Source organism: Pseudonaja textilis, chromosome 1 (genome assembly GCF_049901715.1).
Source record: "Pseudonaja textilis isolate UNSWEBS1 chromosome 1, rPseTex1.2, whole genome shotgun sequence".
NCBI classification, from domain to species: domain Eukaryota; kingdom Metazoa; phylum Chordata; class Lepidosauria; order Squamata; family Elapidae; genus Pseudonaja; species Pseudonaja textilis.
Window position 1 is genome coordinate 228609550 of NC_141990.1, and position 21118 is coordinate 228630667.

The 21118-nt window shown below is 36.9% G+C and overlaps 2 protein-coding genes across 22 annotated transcripts in view; one reads left to right on the forward strand and one right to left on the reverse strand.

Annotated features, from left to right (window-relative positions):
• Window positions 1-7103, forward strand: part of RIC8A (RIC8 guanine nucleotide exchange factor A) — a 35327-nt gene extending 28224 nt beyond the window's left edge. For all 5 annotated transcript variants that reach the window (XM_026706708.2, XM_087918553.1, XM_087918583.1 and 2 more), the window contains 5 exons: window positions 218-313; window positions 934-1078; window positions 1819-1963; window positions 3070-3189; window positions 4663-7103. In XM_026706708.2, the coding sequence (XP_026562493.1) occupies window positions 218-313; window positions 934-1078; window positions 1819-1963; window positions 3070-3189; window positions 4663-4798 (642 nt within the window). In that variant the 3' untranslated portion in view covers window positions 4799-7103. The remainder of the gene's footprint in view (window positions 1-217; window positions 314-933; window positions 1079-1818; window positions 1964-3069; window positions 3190-4662) is intronic.
• A 668-nt stretch (window positions 7104-7771) lies between these two features.
• Window positions 7772-21026, reverse strand: SIRT3 (sirtuin 3). Of its 17 annotated transcripts, none has more exons than XM_087919253.1 (11): window positions 20987-21026; window positions 17961-18112; window positions 16872-16995; window positions 16457-16552; window positions 15871-16060; window positions 14181-14378; window positions 11911-12143; window positions 11653-11753; window positions 10889-11050; window positions 9621-9830; window positions 7772-8547 (listed from the first exon to the last, which is right to left on the reverse strand). In XM_087919253.1, exons 4-11 carry the CDS (start codon window positions 16530-16532, stop codon window positions 8527-8529), a joined length of 1191 nt encoding a protein of 396 aa, XP_087775379.1. In that variant the 5' UTR covers window positions 16533-16552; window positions 16872-16995; window positions 17961-18112; window positions 20987-21026; the 3' UTR covers window positions 7772-8526. The 17 variants fall into 17 exon arrangements, with proteins under 17 accessions (XP_087775379.1, XP_087775264.1, XP_087775314.1 ...); XM_087919138.1 differs by having other exon boundaries at window positions 20895-21026; XM_087919188.1 differs by lacking the exon at window positions 16872-16995.
• Between the last annotated feature and the right edge of the window lie 92 nt (window positions 21027-21118).

Here is a 21118-nt window from a genome sequence, read left to right on the forward strand (position 1 = left end):
TGCGATTTTTTTTTTAGTGAAAATCAACCACATTAGTTGAAATTGCAGAATAACTGCAGATTAGTGTGATGTCGTCCTTTGCTGACCTGCAGTTATTCTGCAATTTCAACTAATGTGGTTGATTTTCACTAAAAAAAATCCATACCGCCAAACCATTTTCATGCATGGAAGTCTTAAAGAATAGTTAAATCTGTTTCTTTTTACGCCTCTTTCCCAGGGTCATAAACTCAAGGAGAGTCTTACCCCGGTGTTGAACTTGCTGACTGAAAGTGCCCGGGTCCATCGACAGACAAGGAAATTCCTTAAAACAAAGGTACAACACAATCCAAAATTCATAAGGCAGTATTCACGAAAGCCAGAAAGCAAACATGTGTTCCTGACAAACATACTTTCCCCAGCATCTGGTTAAATCACCCTTGCCCAGGTGTTCCTTGTGAGATGAGATGGGGCTGCCTCCTGGCAAGCAGCCTCCCAAAGCTCCTTTGTGCCTCCCTCTGTTCTCTTCTCCTCACCTACGGATGGGATGGGGAGGTAACTGTTCTTCATCAGAGGTAGTCTGGAGCTTGTTATCTCCATTGGGCCTCTGTGGCTGCTCCACTCCTGCAGGTGGTTCTCCATCTGGTTGGCTGCCCTCTCCCACTGCCAGATGGCCCCAGAACCACCTCATCCTCAGCCCTTGGCCTTTCCACTCGTTCAGAGGGGACCATGCCCTCCCCGGTTTCTTTCTCCTTCTCCAAATCAGGGTCCAGCGAAGCCATGACAGTACAAATGGGAGGAGTTATGAATATATCAGTACATCAAGAAGGCATCTGTGTTTAGTGTTAGGATGAGATTATTCTTATTGAGGCACTTTGATGCAGTACTTTCAGGCCTTGATGAAACCAAATTTATTATGGCTGTAAGCATCACTTTTGGCTTTCCATGGATTCACAGGTACTTCCTCCATTACGGGATGTGAAGAATAGACCTGAGGTGGGAAACCTGCTGAGAAATAAACTTGTACGCCTCATGACTCACATTGACACGGATGTGAAACACTGTGCTGCGGAGTTCCTGTTTGTACTCTGCAAGGAAAGTGGTAATTATCCTACTCTCTCTTGTTCATCTCGGGCCTGTGTATGCTGGCAATTTGAATCGGTAAATAGGAACAAGCTGATCCGTCTGAGATGTTATTTGGATGGGGGCTGAATATTAAGAATGCAGGTAAACTAGAAACTCATAGATCATTGGGTTAAATTACATTGCATGGAAATGTAGGGAAATGTCATTCACTGGACCAATTTTAAAATTAGGGAAGAAGATAAATAAACTTGAATAAAACTTGTTGCTGCCAGACTTGTGAGTTCTTTGTACTGTAGTTGTTAATCAGACTTTTCCTCACAGCAAAGCTACTGTTGGATTTCTTGAACATTACAACAGGAAAAACAGCTTTGCAAAGATGCCTTTTTCAGAGTGGTATTTCTCTTTTAAATGCTTTGCTTTGTTGACAGTATGCCACCTTCTAACCTATGTGACATCTACCTAATATAGTTATACTAACTTGAGGAAAAGGTAAGAAGTGGCCTAAAGAAGAATAGAATTAAATTATTACCAGGTTCACTCTAATGCTATATAAGAATGATACTAAATAAGTGGTGACAATCAAAGAGTTTTTTCCAGTCCAAATGAGTGATGCTTCCATCCAGCTGTATCAGTAACAGAGGAATCCTGTCAGTCATCTCAGCTTCTTTCTTATCTGTGATTTGTGGGTTTGCTACTATTTGAATTAATTTACTTGTACACTAATAAGAGAAAGTTTGACCTTCTATGTCTCCACAGTGTCACGGTTTGTGAAGTACACAGGATATGGAAATGCTGCTGGTCTTCTGGCAGCACGAGGCCTCATGGCTGGGGGACAATCAGAAGGAGAATACTCTGAGGATGAAGATACTGATACAGAGGGATACAAGGAAGCAAAACCCAAGTAGGGATGCATTTCATGCTTTGCTTCCTTCAATATGATCTTTGCTTCTGCTTCTTTGGTGCAAATCTCTGTCATATCTGAATGCTAGAATCTTAGCATAGATGAGATGGAATAAACCTTATAAGTCATTTGCAGGAATCCATGAAACCAACCAGCCTCTCTATGAATATCACAGCTGTTTTATACAAAGCCCGCTTTGCTGCTTAAGAGCTCTTACCATAAAAATACCTCCTGACACTCAGTTGAATCTCATTTTTCAATTTTTTAAAAAGACCTATTGGTCTTTGACTGCCCCTGGCTCATTTTATTATTTGATTTCTCTTACATTTCTTCTTTTCTATTTGCTTCTTTGTTCACTTCTTGCCAAATTATTCCACAAATAGACAATTCCTTTTTCCCCCAGCTCTTGACCTAATTGACAGTGACAATTATCAAGAGTCAATTGCCCAATAGATACTCACAAAGTTGTACTCTAGGTATTTTGACATTTTCTTTTTAGTTACATCTTATTTTAAAATTGGAGGAAGCAGGAGGGAAACACACAATGTAATAATATATGTTTCCCTCCTGCTTCACCTTCCTCCAATTTTTCTGCAAACATTTATTGTACATTTACATACACTTACTTAACATGTAGGAAAGCAACTGCTCCATGTAAGATGTATTAAACTGGGAATTTCCTTGTAACCTTAGAAATAAGAATAGTAACTGAAAATTAATGGACAAACTGAATAATGGAATGGACATGTTTTGGGCAGAAAAACACAACATCACCTGCATATTCTATATAGTTCCTCTTCATTTTAATAGCATGCGTTTGTGTTAATCAGATGAATATTAAGAGTATATTTTTAGGCTACTCGCCAAACTTTTTTTACTCTTTTCCATTAAAAAACAACATCCAAGAAGGGAATATGTGATATAAATTTTGATAGCATGTTTATCATATCTTCCAAGTCCCTGTGCCCTTTTGATTTTTATGACTGGGAAAGCTGATCATAGTTACTTTCCTGAAAATGTATATGAAGAATTGGATTTGTTGATTCATTGTTTTTCATATATACTACCTTCTTTTCTTTGGGTTACTATGTGATTCAACTATTTAGCATTAATCCCATTACTGGACGTGTGGAAGAAAAGCTTCCCAATCCAATGGAAGGGATGACAGATGAACAGAAGGAGTTTGAAGCAATGAAACTGGTGAACATGTTTGACAAACTCTCCAGGTACTAAGGGATTCAGCATAATTATCCAGAAATGGATTGTTATTAGGAAGAAAACAATAGGTTAAATCAAAAACTCTAAGATACAAAATTAACAATGGATTCAGTTTCAGACAGGTTATTTCAACCTATTTAATTTTCTTTGGACTAATTTGCTACTGTTTGATGGTTCTGTTAACATTGGAAGAAATGTCTGAAGACAACTGTGAGCCCAGAGGATGGTTGAAGAGATTTATTCTTCCTCATTTACCTGTATTACTATAATCTCTGCACTGAAAGGGACTGAGGTAGTGCCCTGTCTTCAAAGTTCAATAACAGTATCCAGGACAGATTGTCCGTAATCGTTATCATACTATGGTTTTTAAAACATGTTTGGTCTTGCTGAAAAATCTTGCTTTATATGAAAAGTGGGAAGTTTTAAGAGATGAGAATAAGAAGCCTCTGACAAAGGCTGAAATGATATCAGAAAGAATGACTGAGCAATTTTCTGGTTAGCTCAACAGAGGATATTAGGGCTATTTCTTTCAAAATTACCAGTGGCAATTCCAACATTGGTTTGGCCTTACTACAGAACATTAAAGATCGCAAAATCATGTTCTTAGGCTGAGTTCACACATCATAGTAAATGGCTAATGTGTTTTGCAGGGGGATATGACTTGACAGTATAATAATACTAATTATTTTGTTTGGGTTTCAAAATTCCGATTGGATTCTATTAAAATGCTGCTTGACTCATATGAAGAAAGCATAATTTTACTAAAGTAACATCCTAACGGCAGAGTAAGCAGAGTGGTTACCTGAAGAATTTGCATTCCATATTATTTAGTAGTATCTCCTGAACAACCTTCATGTGTGAACTATTGAAAAATTTGGAAAACAGCTTCTTAAGCTGGTCTTTTACTCATTGAGTTTGCTTTCTAAGATCTTCACAGAACTGAGACTCAGGAAACTTGGTCATGTTCCTTTGGTAATTAAAAGGATCTTAGTAGGTTTGCCATATATCAGTTCTAAATCCAGTATGGATTTCCATAAAGGTTTTTAAAAACTGAGCTGAAAAAGGCATCTGATTAGGGCCGAGGTGAATTACAAATCACTTAAGTTTTTAATATAAAACAAATAGCAATTACATTTCAAAGTGTCTGTTTAGAATCTTTTGAAGTTTCATACCTTTTTCAAAAAATGTCTGTTAGCAAAACCAGTCCCAGTACATGCATTGTGGATCAATCTCTGGAAATGTTAGGATGATGATGATTATTATTTTTTAAATATTTTTTACTAGAATATTTTTATATTTTCTTTCAGTTTTAACAAAAGGACCCAAATCCTCACACAAGATCTTCACGACTTAATTGATGAACACTCATTATGTTCACTTGTCAGAAAACATTTTGTGACAGTTTCTGTAAGGCTTTTCTCTAGGGTGAAATCACTTTTTTTCATCCCTATAATTTCTTCTTCTTTTTCCTTCCTTTGAAGGCAGCAAATCATCAGACCAATGGGCCTGGATCCTGATGGCAATTTAAGCTCTATCAATGTAACCTCCTTGGATGAAGCTGTTCATCAGATAGCTGAGCAGAGGTTATCATCTGATTCTGATTTGGAAATAGACTGAGTCACCCTCCTCTATTTTTCACAAATATATGGACCTGCTATTGTCTCTTATATCAGGACTGATCTTCTGATACAAACACCTGGAAAAAGACTTTCGGTGGCTTAGATTCCTCCACCCAGATCCATCTAATTTCTGCTTAGCAGCCCTATAGCACTTCTTCTGTTGAAAGCTTTTTACAGCTTTATTTTTCTGACCATCTTTTCTCATTGTTTAAGAGTCTCATCCTCTGATGCATCCCAAAGTCTTTCCAGCAGATTGGCAAGGATGCAAGAGAGGTTGGTTTCAAGTGAGCTTATAGCACATGAAACACTTAAACGTACATACATGTAGTCAATTATTTAGAAAGAAAAGTGTATGAATTAGGGACTTACGTTAATCCCTGGGCCAAGCACAACATTTAAAAACTGTATGTCATGGTTGATACACATGGGAACTGTAGACAAATATGAATGTGTATGTATAGTATACATGTCTAGAAATATATGATAAAAATGTGTGCATTTTTATGAATGTATTGCGTGACAATCAGTGTAGTTGCACACCATTCCTTTTTAGAACACCTTAAGGATGGTTGGAAATCTTCATGAAAGAGCCATTGTTGGCAGTATGACTGTGTGCAGGTAGTGTGTGTGTGTGTGTAGGTACAAGGAAGTATGTTTAATTAAATATGGAAATGTAGGGTTTCTAGGGAAGAAATGGACAACTAAAGAAGGGACCCAACAATTGCAGTTGAATAAAGAGACAGAAAAATGGACCAGCTTTTTTGGATTCCTCTCCAGACAAGGAGAGGACTTGGGACTTCCCATACATGGCCCAGACAGTTGCTCCTCATGGTAGTGCCCAGCATGTTTAGGGCTTTGGGAAAAGAGAGAGCACTATCTTCCTCCAAACTGCGGCCCATGTCTTTACAGACACACGGTTTGCATACTTTCTTTTTTAATCACTTGGAAATTGCTTACTAACTGCTTTCAGAATCCTTGGAACAACGGATTTTACAGCGGTGGGTAAGTTTAGTTCAATCCTTAGCAAAAGAAGTTTTAAATTAAGTTTAAGGACTTAAAAAAAACCTTTTTGATTAAATAGCAAAAAAAAGTGATTGGAACATTGATTTTTAGAAAGTTACAAATGGAGTAAAGCTCCAGATAAATTTGAACTAAAAATTTGAAAATTAATTATAAGAATCCTTCCCAGGGGAAAATGCTGTCCTTTTGAATTCTTTAAACAAAACATTATAAAAATTGGATGCCAGAGAAAACTGAAATTACAATGAAAGGAGAGGACACTTAAACTTGACTTACTAGTATAGAATGGAACAAAATACTGTAAGATTGGACTTTTTGAAGGATATTTGTGAACAATGGTTGAAAAGTTAATTTTCAGAATGTCTGCCATTATAAATAGACTGTGTTTAAAAGATGTTATGGAAGAGGAACAGGTTTTCCTAGATAAGCCTGGGATTATCTAAAGGTAATTTAAAAATGACAGGCTATACAAATGATATAGAAAAAAAATGCTACACTGGATATACATTGTATGTGAGAAAGAAAAAAAATTCTAAAACATTTGAAGGGATTAAAAATCAAATTTATTAAAAGTAAAAAGTAGAAATAGAAGTTGATTTATTTGATAAAGTTAAATATCTCTGGTAATGGACTTTTGTTGATCAGGATTAATGAAGTTTTATGGATTTGTTTATAGATCTTATATATGAGATCTAGTAAGAAAATTTGTATTTTAAGACACGATAAAAAATATTAAAATTGTTTATGCTTGTGATGAAGGGGTGGAGTCATTTCTTGATATTCAATTTCCCTAGTATGTTTTTTGTTTTCTGCACTATTTTTTTCTGTTCATTCTTTTATTTTTTTTTCCTAGTTTGTATTATCATTTAAATTTTTAATTATGGTATTTAATAAAATCACCAACAAAATATGGGAATATATGGGAAATACAGAGATGTATTTTGTCCGCAATGAAGTATATGTAGAAACAGTATTTGCAGTAGGACTTTGATCTTTTCAGTCATATTACATTTGTATTCCTCTTCCTACATGTTTAGTTGTCTGAAATAACATTGCTCTTTGTACTGCTGAGACAAAAAAACTGCTTTATTTCCAGAAATTATCTGCTTTATTTTCTCTATTTTGATAGCATTTTATATTCACAGATTACTTTCTTCCTTTAAACTTCCCAGTTTAGAAAGGAATTCCATTTCCCAGCTTGTTTTCATTTTACTAGCAATTCAAAACTTAGCACAAATGTAAATTAAAACTTTTCATTGGAATAAACCCTTCCAATACCAACATGTATACTTTTGTCTATAATTATTTGGGTGGTGATTCTTGAAAACATGGATATTTATAAAAGATGTAAGCAAAGCATAGCTAAAATCAATGTGGATGACTTCAATTTACAGAAATGTTCCAATCAAGACAATATTGAGTTGATAAGGGAAGGAGAAAATATCAATCTCATTAATTATATACTCAATCTGTAGTGATTGGAAGATCCAACCTGGGTTATTGTTCTTTCAGCTACTTCTAATTTGGAATAGAAAAGATTTTGTCAGTTTTTGAAGATAATATAAGCAGGAAAGGGTAGTTTGTGACTTTCCTCAGATTTTGCTGCATTACATTTCAAAGCTTTTTTTTTTTTTTTACCTTAGCCTATTTTGGCTAAGGCTGTTGAGAGTTGTAGTCTATCAACAAATTTCTGAAGAGCTCTTCACTGTTATTGGAATGATTAGTATAAAATGAAACCAAAAACTAAAAAGGCACACCACCATCTCTTTTAAGAAGATAATAAACAGGAAACTAGTTAACTGAGGTTGAATCTGCTGAATGGATTCAACCAATGTTTCAATGGTTTGATATATTGATGAAACCAAATGATAAGGATTTTTTGAAATATAAGTATTAAATAAAATCAAGGTAGGGAATGAAAGCTTTAATTAATCAAATGAAAATACTGAGCTATTGTTAAAATAGATTTCATTTTGCTTTAAATTGAACTGTAGTTGCAAATGCTACACGTTCATCCAGCAACCACAGTATAGCATTCCTGTATATGCTAGCTCTTACTAGAAATATTGACGGATAAACTTTTCAAGTTACATAAGTGATATCTGTGAATTAATACACACATTATTTTCATAACTTTTACTTTATACATTGATAAATAAAGCTGGAATTCACTTTTGATAAAAACTGCACTCCAAATTTGATTTCTTCCAAGTGGGTAGAAAATTGTGGATTCAGTATGAATGAAATACTCTTGTTGAGGCTCTGATTAAAACACCCCATATCCGTAATACTTTTAAAACGACTCAGAAGTAATCCAAGGTGAAAAAGAAAAAAAATTGGAGAAAATGAATGCGTTCTAAAAGGGAGATAGCAGTTACATTGAAAATGTTTACAGCTTATCTTCATGGAAAATTAAATTCAAATTATTTGTAGGATCCAGTCTGGGTTGGTCACCAGGACCAGAAGTTTAGTCTTCATCAAATTATTTTATTTTCATCTCCCCAAGAGGCTTGAAAACATGCCTTTCTTTGAGGCTTCAAAAATGTCGAAGGAGTTAAATTATTATTTCCAGATAGTTCTTACCGTTACCTACTAGGTGAACAAAAACTTTTCACCCCAATCTGTGAATTTATCACTATAACCTTTGGCTGAGGCACACTTTACTTTTTGAGGAGTTAAATCTTTTCAAAAGTAGAGAATACACTTCTATTTCTGCTTTATATCCAGCTGAAAACACAAAAAACATGGATTATTACAACCCACACCAACTGTTGAGATACCATCCCCAAAAGTAGAAATGACAAAGTAGAGACTGTAGTTAAACAAAAACATTACCGCCAAATAAACACACAAAGAAGAACCAATTTTAACCACATTTATATTTACTTACGTTTACTTGAACCTGAGCAGAATGGACTGACGTTTTGACGTTTTGCATCATATCATTCTGGGTTGTCAGACAAAATATGTTTAACATACATCTGCGCAGCCTGCTCTCAGAACATTATGATGCTCATTTTACATAATTGGCACAGGCTGCACATGAATTAGGAGTGTGCTATGGTACCCTGCGAGTGCAGGGAGGCCAAGGGAAGTGGGGACAGGTTCACATAAGTACAGGGACACAGAGAGAAGGTAGGTACACAAGGGCAGGGAAACCAAAAGAAGAAGAAGGGTGTGATGAAGAAGGTGGGAGACTGACCAGAACCTTCCCTGCCAACTTCCCATTGCCTTTGCTTCTGAGAAGCCGGTAGGGAAGGTTGCAAATGGCAGACACATGTCTGCAGGATATTGCAACTTTTGTTGAGTATGAGCTGGTTGCCAAGCAAGCAAGTAAACTGTGTGACTGTAGGGCATTGTGATGGCAGGAAATTAGAGGAAAATTAGAGGAATGGTTCTATAAGTACCATTCATTCATTTCTATTGCAACTTTGGTCATTGAATCCAAGGAATACCCAAACTATAATTTTATTAATTGTTTCCAAATCTTAAGTTTCACTCTGAAAAAGCAGAATGTTACTGAAATAAATCATAAAATGCAACAAATTGTCACATGGGACATATTACATAGACATTTCCCTTTAGTTACCAAGATGGAAAGTGATAGCATCCCATGGAATTGGGTGGATATAACAAATGTAAGAAAAATAAATCTATATGATTGATAAATAGTCTGATGGATAAAACAACTGTGTAGTCTATATTAATTAAAGTCTTATCCTTAATTGTATCATTTTCATAACTCCAACCATCAAAATAAAAAGCGTGAGAGGCAAAGTTTTCAAATCAAAATGACATACCTTTTCTTTTTCCTTTTTTATTAGTTCCTGTAGCTCCTCTTTCCAGCCTAACAGTTCTACCACTTTTTCCACTCCACTGATTACATCTCCCAGTTCAGCTACATCATTGTGCTGTGACCGGACTGCAAATGGCCCCACCAGGTCTCGATTAATCAGAACACGAGGCACAGAACCACGGACAGCTCCTGCCAGACTAGCAAAGGGCTCCACCTAAAATAAAATATTAGAAAGGAGAGCGGAGGGCGTCATCTCTCTTGCAAACTAAAGATCACTGCACTTTGGGATATTTTTTCCTAAGAAGAAAATAGTTATAGATCTTCAAATGTTAAACTGAAAGCTTATACCAAATGTCTCCTGCATTTGCCCACTCCATATGTGCTAAGATGAACCGTGCACAAATCACAGGATACTAAAAATGGAACTGTCAATATTTAAGATGATGAGACGGTACTTTGATTTATATGCTGATTTTTCTAAGAGTCCTTACAAGATATTTGAGCAAAACCTTCTAGCAACAAGGCCTGCAATATTATTCCTATGGGAGAAGACAGCTGAAGATAATGAATTCTTAAGGCTTCAAAAATGGGGGTGGGCTTCAAAAATGTTAGCAATGGGTTCTCTGCCCGGTTGCTGGGTGGGCGTGGCCATGGTGAGTGTGGCCTAGTCTGCCTCTGGCACCATGGCAGGGGGGGGGCGGGGCATTTTTGTCCTCCCCAGGTTCCGGAGGCTTTTGTCAAGCCTCCGGGAAGGGCTCTGGAGGCTCTCTGGAAGCCAGAAACAGGCCCATTTTCGGTTTTCCCAAACTTCTGGGAGTTTTTCACCCTCCCTGAGCCTCCACATGAGCTCTTGCACTTACCTGCATCGAAAACAGGCTGCGTGGGGACTCCTGGGAGGGATAGGCGGGGCCAGCCAGGAATGGGATTTGGGGGTTCTCCAAACTTGTGCAGAATCTTAGGATCTCCTGAACCCCTGCGAATCCCCAGCAGCCCACCCCTGGCTTTACAGCAGGGGTATCTAACCTTGACAACTTTAAGGCTTGTAGAGTTCAGCTGGGGAATTCTGGGAGGTGAAGCCCACAGGTCTTAAAGTTGCCAAGACTGGACACTCCTGTTCTACAATATAATGAACTTAAAACCCTGTCATCTCTGCCCATCTCTTTCGTTGATCGCTGACTTCTCATGACTTTTTCTCTGTTCTCCAGAGTCTCTGAATCACTTTGTCTTAAAAACCCATCTCTTATTCTCTTCCCATGTTCATGATAGCCAGACCTCAAGGGAGGTTCCAACGATAAAAAGCAGGTCTGCCATAGGAAAGTCTGTCAAATGCAAGAAGAAGCGATGAGGGAGCTCTTCTCCAAAGAATATAATGTCAGGCTTGACCACTCCAGTGCAAACAGGGCATTTGGGAATTTTGTCAGTCATCACATCCCCCTGAAATGAAATCAGATAATAGGGATATAAGTTCCTAATCAGGCAGTATAAGCTACAAGACTGACATCACAATTGAGGACAGCGCACACTAAAATTGCAATAAAAGCAAGGGCAATCCTTTGCTGAAGCAAAGATCTAGGATCCAGTTGAAATACGTGGATCCATCTGAAAAGAAGAGCCAGTGAGTAGGCAGCTACTGTCATTTCTTAGCCCGGCCAGTGGAAGGAGGCCTATCCTATGAATAGGAGCAGCCAGGAAAAGCTGAGAATAGGAGAAGCATTACTGGCTGGTTGTCTTTATCCTTATTAATGCCTGCTTTGCATTTTGGATAAATCACTCTGCTGACTTCACCGTTACGTGAGAAATGAACTTGGATTGTCTCATGAGAGATGTGGAGTAAGAGAGATGCTCCCTGTGAAGTGAGAGTAAAGATGACCCAATAGATATCTCGACTGGCTGGTGTTCGAGTAGGACAAGGATTTCAAGGATTGGAATGTTACCTTTCTGGAAGCCTGGAATCAACAGAAGCAGGCTGACTGTACATTTGCATTAAAAATGATATATGTAAATACTTGCACTATTCCTGCTGCGCCGTAGCTTACCCTGAAATCCTCTCCTGAATATGATCTTCGACAGACAGTACATGTAGCAGAAGCAAATGTGCCGTGAGCTTCAACTAATTTATCTGGAGGAATCCCAGCAACTAGAACACACAAGACTGAAAGATCAGATTTGGTCAAACTCTTCACCAACTCAAAGATATTTAAAATGGATGATCCCTCATCATCACCATAACAAATATTATTGTTGTATAATTTGCTTTCAATCTATCTTCTCAGAGCCAGTGGCAAGAGGCTCACCTCTCTCCAGCCCATCAATATTTTGTGTGTAGAGGCGCAGAAGGAGCCCTTTGTCAAACAGAAGTCGAAGAAAATAATGGGCATAGTTTGGCCTGTAATTGCCAGGGTACAACTCCTTAGCTAACCTGAAGAAAGGCTTGGGATTCTGGAAAAAGTAGCTAAGTTCAAATATGGCTTCAGGGTACGGAATATTATACTGCTGAAGGTTACTGTATAGCCCACTCCCAGGAGACCTGCAAAAAGAATAGCAGAGTAAAATTAGAATAATGACAGGCCAGGAAACCAAATTCATTCAAGGGATCCCTATCTTATGGTTCACTATTTGTATGGGATACATTTTTTTAAAAAAGTGCCTCACATAAATAAAGGCAAGTACTGGATTAGGAACACTTTCCCCAAGTTAGAAAGCTGGTTTTTTAAGATGATATTATCAGGACAAAGTCTATCATATATTACAGGACTACCAACTGGACAAGAGGAAGTACCCGGTGTGGGAACAATTATTGTTCCAGAAGAGCTCTAATATACTGTTTTCTCTATATGTGAAATCCAAATCTATATTTGGATACTAACTGCAGTTGATATCACTGATTTAATCAAAGGCAATTACTCCCATACATTTGTCAATGCATGCAATGTCTGCCTAACTTCTTAGTCATTGTTCAACCCAATGAACATATGAGGGGGATCCACAAATTGGCAGTTGAAAGCCTTAACAAAGGAAATGCCTAGGTACATACTGAAATATCTAATCCAAGAAATCAACATGATTAGAATTCTAAGGAAAGGAAAGTGGTAAATGCATTTTACTTTTCACTCAAAACAAAACAATTACACCCAGAATGTTCCAAGTTACAAGTATTTTGACAAGGAAAACAATTATCCCAAGAAGTCACCGGAAAATACAGAACATCTGTTGAACCTAATAGATCTACCTCTCCCAGACATGATTTACCTTGTATGTATGTGGGTTTTAATGAGCATGGGATAGGTTGGATAAGGAAGAACCCACTTCACCCAACTTTAAGACAGTGGCAGCAGATATTGAATTGGTTTCTGCTGCTGTCCACAAGCTACTAAGCGCAACAGGGAACACGACATTCCAATAGAATCACCTGAGACAACACAGAAATGACTGGCCTACCAAGTAAAATGAATTCATATACAGGTAATCCTTGTGTAACATCCACTTGCTCAGTAATTGCTTAAAATTACAGTGAGTCTGAACAAGGGGTACTTACGATGGGTCCTTTAGTTGCAGCTGTTGCAACATTCCTACACACATGGTTGCAATTCAAGTGCTTGGCAACCAGCTTGCACATATGATAAGTGCAGCATCTCATGGTCAAATCATTGTAGTTTGAAACCTTCACTGATGGCTTCCGTAAACAAAGTCATTGAGGAAACCAGCAAGAGGCCGTTATCGTCAGATGCTAAGACCCTGTATGATTCACCTAATGACAATGACTGCTGGAACTGCCATTGTAAATCAGCACAATTATATGACATTGCGCTTTACAACCATGTCATTTAGCAAGCAAGTTCCTGTCCCAATTACTATTGGTGAGGACCAACTATAAAATAAGTGGATTTTTCATTTGCAACCAATTTATAAATTCAGGTCAGTTTGATCTGATGGATAAAGTGTTAGATCACGAATAGGGAAACATGAGTTTTAGTCTTGATCTAAGCATGGAAAGCCAGCTGGGTAACCTTGGGCCAGTCACTCCTCTCAACCTTAAGAAAATGGCAATGCCAAACCAGTTCTGAAAAAGTTCCTGAAATAACCACATAACCAGGAATCAAATCTGATTGAACACTAAAATAAATAAGAAGTGTGTTAATGTCTTAGAACAGCAAGATCAAACGAGAAAAAAGGAAAGTAAAAGGCCAAATGACTCTTGGCCAATAATACTAATATTATTGTTGGCAATACAATCATTCTTGAAGACCTCCAAAGAAACTCTTGAAGGTACAGTTCATGTAGCCCACTTTTTTTGCGAAGAGCTGTTGCACTACTAATTAAAAGAGGAAACAAGGCTCTGTGTTGGGAGAAGCAGAAAAATAACACTGACATTTCCCTACAGTCACACCCCCCCCCAAAAAAATACCCTATTTGAGCCGCTGTTATTTAGCACACGATAAAAGCTATGTGACAGTGTGACACCTACTGCAAACAGGTTTCATGGATGACCATTCTTGTGGTTTGCTGACATGTATGCTTATTTGATTAAAGCTGGCAAAGCCATACGAGTAGCTCCACACAGTACCTGAAATCTGGAATCCCACTCGGGGTACTGAGTCCTGCTCCAGCCATCACTACTATCCTATGGCATTCTTTCTTCTGGATGCGTTCCATCACATCTCTTAGGCTGAGCTTCTTATTTCCACTGTTATTTCCTCCTTGGCCAATTCCAAAAAACACTCTTGAGAATGTGGATAGGGACAATAACCTTATTCCCTGGATCCTGCAGGTAACGTAATAAGTAAGCATGCTTTAGATGATAAAGAATCACACTTATAAGGGAAAAAATAACCAATATTCCAGTCTAATCTATGATTTACAGGAAATACCCATCCATGGATTGTTATCTAATACATTCAGAAAAGGATCAGCGTGAGCTTTTCCTTTTCCCTTGATGTGGCATTGAAGAATCTCCACCCAGCCTTTAGCAGACAAAGAAACTATACTAGCATACAGCTTTCTTTTCCCATTGCCAGTTCCTATTGTCTCTCATTCAAATAATTGCAATCACTTGACCTCCTTGATAAAGGATGAAATTTTATACAGATTGTCCTCGGACCATGCCCAGGTAAAGTGAAAAACAACACCAGTTTAGCCAAGGATGACTTAGGACTTTCTCATTCATGGACTTAAGTCAAGCTGAAGGCAACACCATTGGGATATAGTAGAAAAAAATTAACATATTGGGCATATTTTCACCATAGTTAGGTTCAATGGAGAATGAATATTAGATAATTCCATTTAAAGTTAAGGCCAAAACAGACCATGAATGGCATCATTTCTTGTATAAGTTTGCTAGTTCCTACGTTTTACACAAAGAAGGACTTTTGACATATTATGTAAAACGTGGTATTCACCAAGATTTTTTTTTTAACATTTGGGGATGTTTCAACAGCAGAGTATTTTATATATACTGTATCTGCATGATTAAAGCTGATTAAAGTTTAATTGCTAACAAAATTGGGTCTTGATATGCAGTATGAAAATACTTAGTTGAATGGAGGCAACATCTGAAATATATTACTGAAACTTCCCTCCAATCACTATTAACACAATTTCAGATGCAAGAAGTGGTACTGGACAAATATGACAGCCATTCTCCTAAAACTTCTCCTGGCCAACTCCAACTTGTTTTGCTGTACTTGCCAAATATTTAGAACCTTTTCTGAAAAAGGATTCTACCCTGATCCCCATAAAACTGAATTCTTATGAAAAACACAGACAGCTCTGAAAAATACTCCATAGATTGAATGCAACCCAACATCATAAACATTTCCTCCACAGTAGCATTACATGGGGATGATTTTGTCCTTGTAACAAAAATATTTTTATATTAGCTTAATTTTTTTTAAATTTTATTAAATACTCTTTTTAAATTGTATGCCTGATAACTGTATGTTGTATTATAACCTATGGATTGGAATACTGAAAAATATTTTATATTAAGTTAATGACATTTTAAAATATATATCATTTTATGCAGAGAATAGCCTTTTATATGCTTTCTAATCTAATACCAAACAGACGCGGTGTCCTCTGGATCCTTTCCTTCTGCCAGCAATAGAACTATTATGAGAATGAGAATTTTGAACCTGAAAGGTAGCTTATTATAGGCTCACAACAAACAGTCAAAAATCTCTTGAGTTTTAATAAGCCTTACTGTTAAATAAGATTTAACAGAATTTCAAGTTAAAGAATATTTACATAAAGGATACCTTATCCCAGACAAGCCTGTTGTATTTTTTAAGCTACTTTCTGAAGACTTCTGCAGCAAATGTTTTCCATGAGGAAAGCAGAGGACAGATCTTAATGGAATTAAGGGAAGATTTTTGCAGGCTGTCAGAGTGGAAGAATTTCTAAAATGCTGATGCTGGGCATACATCCAGAAATCCAGAGACTTCCATCCTAAAAATAATTACAAAAACATTTTTGGGGAAAATATTGAAAGTGAAGAATCATTTTGAAGAAGAATGACAAATAATTTAGCTCAGCAAAACAAAATTTTACATGGTTAATACTTCCTCTGTGGGAGTAGTTTTATCTTTATTATATATTGCTATTACATATATTGCATTTGCTTACAATTTATGCAATAAAATGTTAAAATAAGTAAATTGAGCTTTATTCCTAGGGACTACATGAGGATCTCAACAGCATTGTTTCCTATATTCAGCTTGTTGTTCATAATATATTAACTCCCATATATTTGTCCACCTACTGTCACAAATTTCCATAGACTTTTAAAAACCTGATATGCTTTTCTCAGATCAAGCAAGCTACCTGAAACAGTCGGAGACTTACCAATTAATCTCTGTAAACTGGCAATATGAAGCAGGGTTTTCCTTGCAGAGACTCTGAAATGCAACCTCCAGTTCATTTCCCTTCAGTGGCCAAGTCCTAAATCAGAAAAACCAAGACAAGTGATTTTTTTTTAAGTATTGCTTTTATAAGGGCTGATAAAAGCTTGGTGTTATTTAGCCAGCAACGGTGATCTCAAAACTAATTTAGGACATAGGGCAAAGCAGCACAGCTCTATTTGCTTTCCATTATCTTGAGCCAGGAAGCACAACAGAAGGACCTTTACCACAATGCTCCTAATAGAAGGACCAATGACAGACTATTTTATCGGTGTTTGAGTATATTGTAATAATGTGATTAATTCCACTACTATCCTCTTACTAAACCTCTGAAAAAATGAGAAAGGAATGAAACGCACCTATGTCAAAAAACAGCTCTGAAATAGTTATAGCTTCCCTTCGTGCCAATGTGAAAACCCGCAGAATGGGCATTGCTCTGCTTTGCTTGTGCCCCATCATTTTCCTTTCAAGGCGAAGGACCTGCTACAGGTAAAGCAAAGCAATAGTGAGGGTTGGAGTAGAAGATATGTTTTGGAGTAGATCTTGCTGAATGCAAGCTTTCTCAAAAGGCTCCTGCTTTCATTCCCCAAATCATCAGAAACATCTTCAAATCCACCCCTATTTTTTCTCACTGCAGTCAATCTTGACATGCTAAAAAAATAACATGAATCAGCCAGTTTCCTTTATTTAACCAAGGGGAGAATGTAAAAAAATAGCACCCAGCCAGTCCGTATCTATATGTTGCTAAACAAACTGCACGACTTTTCCCATGAAATCTCCAGGAATTGAGCTCAATCCAAAGGAGATTTCACCTTTTCTCCCAAAGCACACCTCTTGCTTCAATCATTTACTTTACATGGAGCTACCTATGAAAAATACAAGCAAGCTAAGTTAGTTCAAAACACAACAGTTCACTTGCTGGTAGGTGAGAGCCACCAGTGCCATATAACAGCAGTGCTATAAGCATGAAATAATAACTTATTGTTTATAAGTCACCTAAATTCCAGTGACTGGGAAGTTTATAAGTGTTAAACATTTAAAAACAAAGAACAATGCAAAGTGCATAAAAACAGCATTGGCTTTAGTAGGCTCCCATATAAAATTTAAAGAGCTGGTCTTCGCCTGTAAAGCTCTTTATCACTTGGCACATGCTGAATCCCATCACCACATGAGAACTGAGGAAGAAAACACCACACTGCTTCTCGTGTATGGTTCCTTTTAAATGTTGATTTATTGCAGAACATTGTTTTTTTTACATATGAGATTAATTTTGATTCTGAACCAGAAGATCTTATATAAGCCTCAAAATTTTAGTTTAGATATACTCACTAAGCTAAGTCTTAATGTGATTACAGCTTTCTTTTCAAATCTTTATTACAGTCTTAATAGAAAGGGTAGACTACAAACAGTTAATAATTTTGAAAAACAAAAATATTTTAAAAACTTACATAAAGGATAAGCATATATATAAAACAGGGGTGTCAAACTTGTGTCGCCACAGTGGTGTCACGTGATGTATCAGGACTTTCCCCCCGCTTCACTAAACTTGGCACGGGCAGTGTGTGATGCAACAAGCTTGCAGGCCGCAAGTTTGACAGCCCTGATATAAAACATAAGAATTAATGCATGATTAACTAATAATAAGAATCCAAAAATTGTGATTGAGTAAAAAATCAGCTAAATCATGTATTATCTGTTATCAACACTGCCTTTACTACTAATCATCTTTTGTTGGTGTTACTAACAGTCACTTGCTACCAATCATTTTCATTACAGCTGACAATGCTAATCAACCATTCAGTAGAAATGGTAGAAGTTGTACAATATGAAAGCACAGCTACAAAAGGGGGTAAATGTAATGTTAAAAACTAAGCAGATGTTTGTGTTATCTGAGGGAATTAGTAACTGAAATGTTCTGCCATTTGCTGGAATATGATACATATAGTTTGCGTTATACAAATACATGTTAATAGTGTTTAATAATAAAAGTCTTAGTATGACTTAAGTCACAAGAAAATTGGGATTGTTCTACCTTGCTATAGTTAGGAAAATGGAAGCTTACGAGGCAAAACATAAAATATTGCTCAGATGATATAAAATGTTATTGGCTATTATCTCCTTCTTCATATATAAAGGAGTATATTTGTTCCTTTAGTAAAGTTCATGGTCATCTTTTCTATTTAATTTTGAACAAGGAAGAAAAACAAATGGAAAACCAGCCAAATACATATAATACAGCAAACACTAGGGAAAATAGGAAATATCTCTAAGTATAGTTATAATGAACTATATATTGCTGGTTGGAACTTTAAGTTCAATTTTCAGTGTTAGCCATTATATGATTCTGCAACCATCAGATTTTTTGACAAAGCACCACAAATTTAAAAGCAAAATTTTAAATAATTTAACAAGTGGCTACATTTCTATTAAAAAATACAGGATGAATTCTAATCAGTTTTACTTAGACAAGATTCACTGAAACCTACATGACTAAAACTATATCCCCTTTTTCAACTACCGAAACTAGGAGAAACTGGGAGATAGTTTTAAAATTTCCTAAACTGTTCCATTGTCAAAAGGAACATTTCTCTTCTTATTCCAATACCACCCAAAGGCAGCATCAAGGCATTTAAAACAGGTTTGGAAGCAAGACAGGTGACTGGCAGAAACTGGGATTGGCAATAGGGATAGCAAATTCCATGCAGGCTTATTTTTCTGCCAGCTTAAGGATGGATGGATAGCACTAACTCATTAAAGTGGAAGGCCCAATCTCTGGAAACAAAATTTCTCCCAAAGTGCAGATGTTAATAAAATTATCAACACAGTTGCATGAACAAAATTGTCATAAATAATATTCCTTGGGTTATTCCCACCCCCCAAACTTGGCAACTTTAAAATGCTGCTGTGGAATTCTGGGAGTTGAAGTTCATCAATTTTAAAGTTGCAAGTTTGAAGAACACTGCCTTAGGTACAGGGGCGCACCTATATAGTTATACTCTATAAGATTGGCTAATAAAACAAATCAGAGGGCCTTGATTCTCTATACTCTCTGCCACTCAAAATCATCTTACTTTTCATCTACAGCAACATCATTACATGCACAAAGATGGAAACACTCTGAAATACACACAGTAGAGGTTGGTGAATAGGTTGGTGAAGATGACAGAATTTGTAGAAATGGCAAAAAATGAGTTGTTTGATTAGGGAAAAGGCAGCAATTACATTTGTCAGTGATTGTTATCCTGTTAGGACTTTAAGCTGAAAACAGAACAAAAATGAACTTGTGATTTATGGGTTTGATGATTATAAAGGATAGAATATGGAAAGAAGGAAGCAATATCTATAGAAAAGAAAAATATAAATAAATTTATAACTGCTGTGAGGAGCAGAAGAGGCTTTTTTGTATCTTTTTGTTTCCTTTTTTCTTTATCACTTCCCCCCACTTTTCCTTCTTTAAATTTGCATTGTTTTATTCTGCAAAAAAACTTCAACAAAAAATTAAAAATCTCTCTCCTACTTTTCCTCACATGCATTTATTTTAAAGCAAAACATAAATCCTTCCCAAAACTATTTCAAAATGCAAGGGCCACCTGCTTTTTCCAAAACTACACAGAATGGAATAGGAATGTCCAGAAATATAAAAATCTAGAAATATTTCACAAGAAGAGTTCTCCACTCCTCTACTCGTTGCAGAATACCTTACCTTATGCCATCAGATTTGAAATTCTAGACCTAGACAACCTAGAACTATGCCGCTTTCGGTCTGATCTAAGTATAGTGCGTAAAATTATACACTGTAATGTCCTACCTGTCAATGGATACTTCAGCTTCAACCATAACACACAGAGCAAACAATAAATAGAAACTCAAGGTTAATCGCACCAAACTTGATTGCAGGAAATACTTCAGCAACAGAGTAGTCAATGTCTGAAATACTCTACCTGACTCTGTGGTTTCTTCCCCAAACCTCAAAAACTTTAACCTTAGACTGTCTACTATTGACCTCACCCCTTTCCTGAGAGGTCTGTAGGGGGCGTGCATAAGCGCACCAACCTGCCTACCATCACTGTCCTATTGTTTCTTTTTTTTTTTTACTCGTATCAATTTCATGTATTCATAATTATGTTTATACTTATACCCGTTATCCTATAATCGCTTGACAAAATAAAATAAATAAAAATAAAATAAATGTCTTTCCTAACATTAACTTTTTCTAATTTTCTCAATGCTAAGATAAGCCCGAATATAGAGGAAACAGCAAAGCGCTTTATTGGAGGGCAGCCCATTTACTGGTTCCGCTACGAGTGAACCTAAGATCAATGGCCAGCAAGGCCCCCGAGTCCTGGGCCCCTACAAGAGAGCCTGTAGTAACGCCAGCGCACCTAGGCAGCAACAATAATGAATCTTCATACGTCTTGCTATCCTTGCGATACGACGCGCGACAGAAAGGAATGAAACGACGACGCGTCCCCACCTGGCAGCTGCCCAATGCTAACCAACTGCGCTTTCTTGTCACTTCGCAAGCCGGCCGGCAGGGGGCGCCCGAGCGAAAAAGGACACTCCCACACAGAGACCAACCAATCTTTCTTCGGGGGCGGAACGTTGA